General features: G+C 40.3%; 1 protein-coding gene across 3 annotated transcripts in view; it reads left to right on the forward strand.

Annotated features, from left to right (window-relative positions):
* The first annotated feature begins 2,068 nt into the window (after positions 1-2,068).
* The window catches only part of trappc11 (trafficking protein particle complex subunit 11), a 48,972-nt gene continuing 42,444 nt past the window's right edge, over positions 2,069-8,596 (forward strand). The window contains exons 1-5 of one of the 3 annotated variants that reach the window (XM_046030552.1): positions 2,069-2,105; positions 3,448-3,504; positions 5,585-5,813; positions 5,961-6,130; positions 6,333-6,403. In XM_046030552.1, the coding sequence (XP_045886508.1) occupies positions 5,607-5,813; positions 5,961-6,130; positions 6,333-6,403 (448 nt within the window). In that variant the 5' untranslated portion in view covers positions 2,069-2,105; positions 3,448-3,504; positions 5,585-5,606. Of the gene's footprint in view, positions 2,106-3,447; positions 3,505-4,471; positions 5,052-5,584; positions 5,814-5,960; positions 6,131-6,332; positions 6,404-8,596 lie in introns of those variants that run through there. The other 2 variants (XM_046030553.1, XM_046030551.1) reach the window with 2 other exon arrangements.

Raw genomic sequence — 8,596 nt, forward strand, 5'->3', positions numbered from 1 at the left:
AATTTGAAGTCGGTCGGACTAAATCCCTAGGAGGAGTTCGTTAAAGTACGAAGTGTGTAAATCATCCAAAAATGGCCGTAAAATTCAAAATGGCCGACTTCCTGTTGACTTTAGGCTATGGGTTCTTGAGGCTTTTTTGTGCGTCTTGATATGATACATGTCCCCAGAAAATTTCGTACATGTAGGTTGAACGTGAACGAGGGGCTAATCTTTTCCAATTTTCTAGGTGGCGCTAGCGAGTCATTTTGCCACGCCCATGTGCGAAACTTGTAGAATACGAAATTTTTCATGTTTGCAAATTTTGGTGAGTTTTCGAGTATGTTTAGGCCATGTCAGTTGAGCCTACTTTGCAGAAAAAAAATATATATAATCCGAGCAAATTCAATAGGGACCTCGCACGGTCGTGCTCGGGCCCTAATAAAGACACAAGCAGACAGATCACCACAAAACAGACACACAGACAATAACAGACCAACCAGCACAAGCACACAGAGTAACTGGACACAAGGAATAACTGAAACTCAAAACACGGACTATATAACAGATACTGGACACCAGGCACTAGACAGGACAGAACCCAAAACTCAAAATACTATAAGACAGATAATAAACTAAACTCGAAAGTGTATAAAAAGGTATGGCTGACAGGCAGAGTGTGACAGGAGGTGTGTGTGAGAAATCAGATGGGGCTAGTGAGGGGACAGTTTCAGTCGGATGCACCAGGAAAAAACCCATTGATTCTGACTCTAAAGGAGTTGAGCCAGGATCCCACAAAAGGGGGAGTGGTTAAAGACCACTGTCCCGGATCCGAGTCAAGTTTTTATTTAGTAATAGGAGTAGATCTAACTGGCGTCGATTCCATGGGATTGATTAAAGTGAATCTCAGGGAACCGAACGCCAGTAAAAGCACCACAAGTAACATAGCAATTAGCACACCTGATATGGACAAAGCTGCTGGACAAAGCTGCTGAACAACGCAGCGGAGTGTTTGCCATCAATTACTCCACATTGACTAGAAGTGATGTGGTGCGATTGGCAACTGGATATGGAGACAAAAACCTGTGGCTAGACTGGATGGCAGCTACAGCTGCCTCCATGAATGTGACCAATTGTGTAGCCTGCTCCTCCGCGAGACCAACTTTGTTTACCAGCACCACTATTTCCTGATTCAGACCCCCAGGGTTTCCACTGCATGATGGCACTGACCATGCAGGCTTGCCCACCAAATTGCACCACCCTCAGTGCTATTTTCCCTCCTGTAAAGAATTCAACCATCCCTCCTGTGTTTACTCCCAAAGTTAATAACTATACTTGTTTCACTAGAATCGATATCACAAATCTGGGACAAATTGATAGCTCATGTGTGAAACTATCATTAATGTCACACAATGGAGAAATGCCAGTAAAATGGTCTGGGGATGAGCTTATCTGTTTTGGTATTGCGGGAATGATACGCTGCACGTCAGTCTACCCTCTACATGGGGTGGCACGTGTGCTATGGAAACAGGCAAACTTTCCATAAGTAGTCTAAGTAGAAACAAATTTAGAAAAAATGATTTGTCAGAGGACGACAAAAAGGAGATACTTCCAAAACAAAGTAAAGAAATAAATAATAGTCTTTAAGAAATAGTTAATTTAACAATAGAATAAAAACCTGTTATGCCACCCCATGTGCCTTGTTATTTATGTGTAAATATAGAGTAACAAAGGGAGAACGGCACATAGGCTAGCTTGTTGTCACCATCAGCGTCACCAGGTGATTTTCTGAATGTAGCCCCGATTGTAACTCAACAAAAACATCAAAAATATTTTCCATATTAATATGCAATAATCTTTATGACGCAGCCTGTCTCACAGGTCTTCAAAGAACAGAGGCTACTCGCAATAATATCTCTACATTTGGTTTCAAGTTCATGTATTTCAGGTATTTCAACGTTGATTTATCTTCACTGGAGCTTCTTAGCAGCTAGCTTCCGTGCACATCCGGTTCCAGTGTTGTTGTTAGCGTCATTTGCTCTGTCGGACTACGACTTCATATTTATATAAAAAACGGTCAAAACTGGACATTACTTGGAGAAAAGAAAGCAAGGAGGTTGAACTACCTGGTGAGTTCAGAAAACATGTGTCTGTAACTTTATTCCAGCTATCATTGTACTTTACTGTGACCAAGTTACCATAGCTTAGCTCTGATCGATCCAAACTCCATTCAGAAAACAAACATTTTAGAAGTAGTTGTCCTGCTGTCTTGCTGACAGACCTGACAAAGCATGAATTCATATATTTAACAAATCTACATCATGTTGTAGTTATTTCGACATCAGTTTAATCCGTTTATTGCTATTTAATCACAGCAAAATGTTTACTTTGGGTTCATACAGTTGTAGTAATGGCGAGTTGTGTTTATTCACGTTATTGCGTTAAAATCGCCTTCTTGCGTTGTGTGTGAACACTTCACGAAAATTCGCGGTTGGTCTGAAAGCACCATAACATTACTGTAACTACAGGGTAACTAGTGGAAAACATTCAAGATTTTTTAAAACTGTCTGTCTCTTTGCTTTTCTTTGACCTAACTTTATACACCTATTTCACAATATGGTGACAGAGACCAGACGTAGGGAGATTGTACATCTGGTAGCGCCCTCTATAGACTGCTGGAGAGGTGCCAGTTCACCTGGTTAAAAAATAAATTTTAAAACCTCACCGGACTACAGGCACCAAAATATATACTGGGCACTCATGAGATCCGTTTTTGACTATGGATGTGTAGCGTACATGTCAGCAGCAGAATCAAACCTTAAGAAGTTGGATGTAGGGAGATTGTACATCTGGTAGCGCCCTCTATAGACTGCTGGAGAGGTGCCAGTTCACCTGGTTAAAAAATAAATTTTAAAACCTCACCGGACTACAGGCACCAAAATATATACTGGGCACTCATGAGATCCGTTTTTGACTATGGATGTGTAGCGTACATGTCAGCAGCAGAATCAAACCTTAAGAAGTTGGATGTATTACAAGCTTAGGCCTTGAGAATTTGCAGTGGATCAGTCAGAACATCTCCTGTGTCAGCAATGCAGGTGGAAATGGGAGAGATGCCGTTAAGAATCAGGCGAGTAAAGTTAATGTTGGCATACTGGGTTAATCTCCAGGGGCAATGTGATTCTCATCCTGCCAAGAGTCTTTTAATAGATTGCTGGGAACACAATGAGACAAATTTCACAAGTTTTGGGTGGATTGGTGATGCAAAGGCAGAAGTCATAGGATTACGACAATTAGATTACAGCCCTACAGTGTCACAATCTTCCATTCCTCCCTGGTTATTCCCAACACCAAGTGTAGACCTAAACATACAGCAGGAATTGAAGGATATGTCAAAGAAACTTCCAGAATGCAGCATAGTACAGAATTACTTTGATTTACATTTTTCAGACTCCATGTTTATTTTCACAGATGGCTCCAAAGATCCTGATACAGGGCGTGCAGGTGCAGCAGTCTTTATCACAGCAAGTGAGTCATATATCAAGAAAAGAATATCAGATCATGTCTCAGTGTATACCACAGAGTTGACTGCAATATTACTGGCCCTGCAGTGGATAGAAGAGAGGGAAACAAATAATACTGTTATTGCATCTGATAGCTTGTCTGCTCTAATGAGTATTAAATCTGGCAAATCATCATTTAGATCCAATATTCTCAATGACATATTCCTTATATTGTACAGGATGGAGCTAAAAGGTTTATCCACATGCTTCCTTTGGGTTCCTGCTCATGTTGGTGTGGAGGGAAATGAGCAGGTGGATATTCTGGCCAAAGGAACACTGAAAATCAAACATGTAGACCTAAAAACCCCATTAACTAAAGATGAAGCTAAGACATTTATCAGGACCTATGCACAGTCAGTTTGACAGGAGCATTGGGACAATTGTGAAACTGGAAGGCACCTATATAATGTACAGAGACAGGTTGGTGCCGGAAGGATGGTGGGCTGGAAACGTAGGGAAGAAAATATAATCACTCGTCTGAGGTAAGCACCCAACTAGGAAATGTATATATTGTAACCAACTAGAAACGGTTGAACATGTTCTCCTTCAGTGTAGGAGATACACTATCAAGAGGGAACGCTTCTTTCAGTCATTACGGAAGGCAAAACATCATGATCTCATTGACAGGTCTCTTGTGGAAAACAGCAGGCCAGATATATTGTCATATAATTAAGTTTCTTAAAGAAACTGAGTTGGAAAAAAGATTTTAATTTGTTTGTTTTTTTTGGGGGGAGGGATTTGTTTTTGTTTTTTTGTTTTTTGTTTGTTTTGTTTTGTTTATTTCATTTATTTCCTGCTTAATCTCTCGTTCCACAATCCAGTCCAGCTTGTGGCGGTAATGCACCGTTAAACTGGTTTGCCAACCGCCATTAAACCAAAAAGAAGAAGAAGAAGAAGAAGAAGAAGACTACAGGCACCGAACCCCGCATGCATACTGTGCGCATGACGTCCGTAGATGACAGTTTGCGTTGTATTTTTTTAGGATGCTGTATGGAAACACTAAGATTATTAGTGTCACCATAATTATCACTGTTATTGTAATTAAGATAGATTTTTCATCATTTGCCTTTCATATGAAAAACATTTAGCAGTCATTCGTAAAAAACATAGTTTGTGAGGTAGCGCTTTAATTTTGAAAAGTCGAACCGGATGTATTATTCAAGTTCTGCCATAGATAGCGAACTAGCTAGTTTGTTGTTTAAGCAGCATCTGCCATCTATTATATTTTTGCTTCCATTGAGTTTGACACATCGGTGATTAGCTGCCAGATTGTGACCAGCGCTGGAACTTGGCGAAAAACGAAACCAGGCTGCCTACAGCTACCGTTAAATGTGCACTGACGTAACGTTGTATGTGCTTGTTGTTGCAACCTCGCCCACTAAGTTAGCTAACTGTTAACCTTGATAGACATTCCCACCGGCCTGCAAACAGCCTATGAAGTGCAGCTAGCTAACTCCCTCAAGCTAGCTGTGCCTTGCACCTTTACCAGTTCACTTGAGTGATGCAGCTGAGGTATGTTGCTGTTCAACTTTGTAACTTATCCGTGAGTTCACAAATGTAATCTTTTTTAAATTACGGGTTTGTTGAGGATACTAACAACAGGACAACAGCAATGCCACTAACGTTAATGTTAGCTTTAGCCGAGTTAGGTCATCTCACTTCCGCTTTCGTCTAGTATACATATGTATGTATATAACGTGTCGCTTTTTGAATGTAACTTACGGCAGATTTTTATGTGAATGTGTAACTTTACACATTCACATAAAAAAGTAAACATCGAGCTGTCACTGTTAAGTTAGCAGCTTAGTTAATGCTAAGCTTCAAGTCTTGTAACCCGCAAGTTGTTGTCCAGAAAGACTCTGTCTATTCATGCTTGGTGAATCGATAAGGATTTTGTGTTGTTATTCCCTAATGATAATAAATAGAATATTTATAAAGAAAGATAAAGATACACTATAAACTTGCTGTAGGAGGGTATTTTGTACAGAAAGAGAATATATGGGAATGTCTTGTCTGCTGCAGTGATGTTGCTCTGTCTTGCGTAGGTGTATCCATTGTTGAACCCTCATGATGGCTGGTTCCCAGTGGGAGCTTCCTCCAGAACTATGTTGTCGGCCTATGGCCTTCGTGGCTTTAACCGGTCTGGATGTGGTGTACAATGCTGTGCACCGGGCCATTTGGGACGCCTTTTGCGCCAACCGGCGAGCTGACAGAGTTCCTATCTCCTTCAAAGTCCTCCCAGGAGACCACGAGTACCCCAAATGTCGCACTAAGGTGAGCAGTGGATAAGGAGATTTAGAAGGTCATCAACAAAGAGCATAATATCCCAACAAACCCATTTCACTTACAGATTACTGCATCAGTGCTAAGATGTGGGAAAAGTGTCTCTAAACAGTTAATCTTCTCTGTCTGCATGTCTAGCGAACGTCCTATGAGTGGTACATTCCTAAAGGCATCCTGAAAACGGGTTGGATGAATAAACATCTGAACCTGGTACCAGCTCTGGTTGTGCTCTTCTATGAATTGGACTGGGACGACCCACAGTGGAAAGAGAAACAGTCTGAATGTGCAACTAAAGTGGAGATTGTCAGGTAGATGTACATTTTATTTGCCTTTGGTTTTATTGAGTGAGTTCTGAAAGCATTTCTGACCTGGAATAAACATGAAAAGAATTGGGAATGGACTGGGCTTTCTATAGACACTATCCTGCAGATCAGCTTGGGACACCCTAGGAGAAACATAACTGCAGTAAATTTTATCTGTGTCATCTGTGTTGTGTTTGTTTGTCTTTAGGACCAGTCTTCAGGGCAGGAACACCAAGGTGGCTGTGGTTCTAATCCAGAAGAAAACTCCTCTACCTCCAGGTTAACGTCTTTACTCAATCATATTAGGTTATACACACGTCATATCCCATCCATATAAGTTTTAAACTGTATCTACAGTATATCCAAGTCTCTCCTTCTGATGGGCAGCGGTAGGGCTGGACGATTTCACCGAAAATCAAAATTGCATTTAACTGAACATTTTACCTCGATTACGATTATTGAACGATTATTTTGTTTTGAATGTTGTTCTTTTGCTATTGTTCTTTTGCCCTCATAGTTCACTGACGAGGTTTGTACTGTAATTTTGCTCAGTTATTAAAGCTGTTTTTTTTATGTTTTTGATTAATATTATTTAAAAATTGATTATCTAAATGTTAATTGATAAGGTAATGTTGACGTCCACATTATGGAGACACTGTTCCCCTATATTAGGCAGATCACCACTGCTGAATAATTCCCGCTGCTACTAAAATTCAACTTGATTATTGTCGTCAATGCAGAACTATTGATTTTCACTTGCACACTGTGCGAGCAAGGCAATACACGCCTGCTAGCTTCCTCTCCTCATTCATCAAAGGATATCTAAGTTACGTGACATCTGCTGTTATAAGAGCAGCAGAGTTAACATCAGATCTTTTAAGGAGCGAAAGAGAGAGAGTGAGTAGCAGAAAGTAATGGGAAAAGCAAGCGAGTTTGTTGTCAGTCTAGCAGTAAATTTACAGTGTAGCCAGCGTGTCCGTTAATAAAATGAAATAAAAGACTGTTGCATAGAACGGCTGGAAAGTGAAGGCGCTTGGCACCAGCTAACCTCTGCACAGTGCTTTCCACACACAGTAGTATGTTTTTAAGGGAAAGCACATGAACACACACACTGTAGGGAAAATATTTATAAATAACCAACATGGTAAAATTACGTCTGTTAGAGGCTCTGAATTTCGGTTTTCGATTACTTTTCATTTAATTGTCCAGCCCTAGGCACCGGTATAAAATTTTATTGTACATTCTATAAATAAGTAATATATTTTTCAGCCATCTGTAAACCGAGAGGGAGAGAGATTAATCATGTGTATTTTACCTTGCACATAATCTGCTGTAATAACCCATTTCAATGTAGCTTATTCATATGTAGTTTATCCCCTTACCACCACTCTTGAGTTCTAATCAAAGCTACGAGAAACCATTTCTCACCCACCATCTCGCTCTAAAACAGTCCCCAGTCTATGATACAGTTACCTGCTGTTGAATGCATCTAATACTACATGACTGTCTACAATGAGTACTACGTTTCACATTTGAAAGAGGAGCTAGATAACTTTGTTTGGCAGGAAGCCAAACAAAGTGTTAGATTCTTGTTCTGCTCACGTTTATTTACATGTCTGCTCTGATTTAAACATTTCTGACACGCTGACTGTAACTACAGACAAGCGGGTCGCAGATATATTTTGAATAAGTTAAACACTGTAGTTTACCAGCTCATTACGTTAGTGCTCCTCCACTGATAAACATGGCATTAGCTAGCTTTGTGGCTAATTTAGCAACGGGCAGCGTTAGCTGCTTTAAGTGATGTTAGAGAATGTTTAGAAGTGATGAACTAGGGAGAAATGATGGGACTGTTTCGTTTCGTCCCTGGACTATATATAAAAAGGTTTCGTCACTATGTTCTTCTTCTTATGGTAGAATTCTGGTAGCGTAGATGCTTGCTCATCACTATTTTAATACGTATACAGTGGGGGAAATAAGTATTTGACCCCTTGCTGATTTTGCAGGTTTGCCCACTTACAAAGAATGCAACCATCTATAATTTTAATCATATGTACATTCTAACAGTGAAAGACAGAATCCCAAAGAAAATTCCAGAAAATCACATCATATGAATTTATTAAAATTGATGACCATCTGATGAGGAAAAACAAGTATTTGACCCCCTGGACAAACAGCATGTTAATATTTTGTAGAAAAGCCATTATTGGCCAGCACAGATGTCAAACGGTTTTTATAGTTGGTGACAAGGTTTGTGCACATTTCGGCAGGGATGTTGGCCCACTCCTCCCTGCAGACAGCCTCCAAATCATTCAGGTTCCGAGGTTGTCGCCTGGCAACTCGAATTTTAAGCTCCCTCCAAAGATTTTCAATTGGATTCAGGTCTTGAGACTGGCTAGGCCACTCCAGAACCTTGATGTGCTTCTTCTTCAGCCACTCTTTTGTTGCTTTGGCGGTGTGCTTAGGGTCGTT

Source organism: Micropterus dolomieu, linkage group LG19 (assembly GCF_021292245.1).
Source record: "Micropterus dolomieu isolate WLL.071019.BEF.003 ecotype Adirondacks linkage group LG19, ASM2129224v1, whole genome shotgun sequence".
Classification (NCBI taxonomy): Eukaryota; Metazoa; Chordata; class Actinopteri; order Centrarchiformes; family Centrarchidae; genus Micropterus; species Micropterus dolomieu.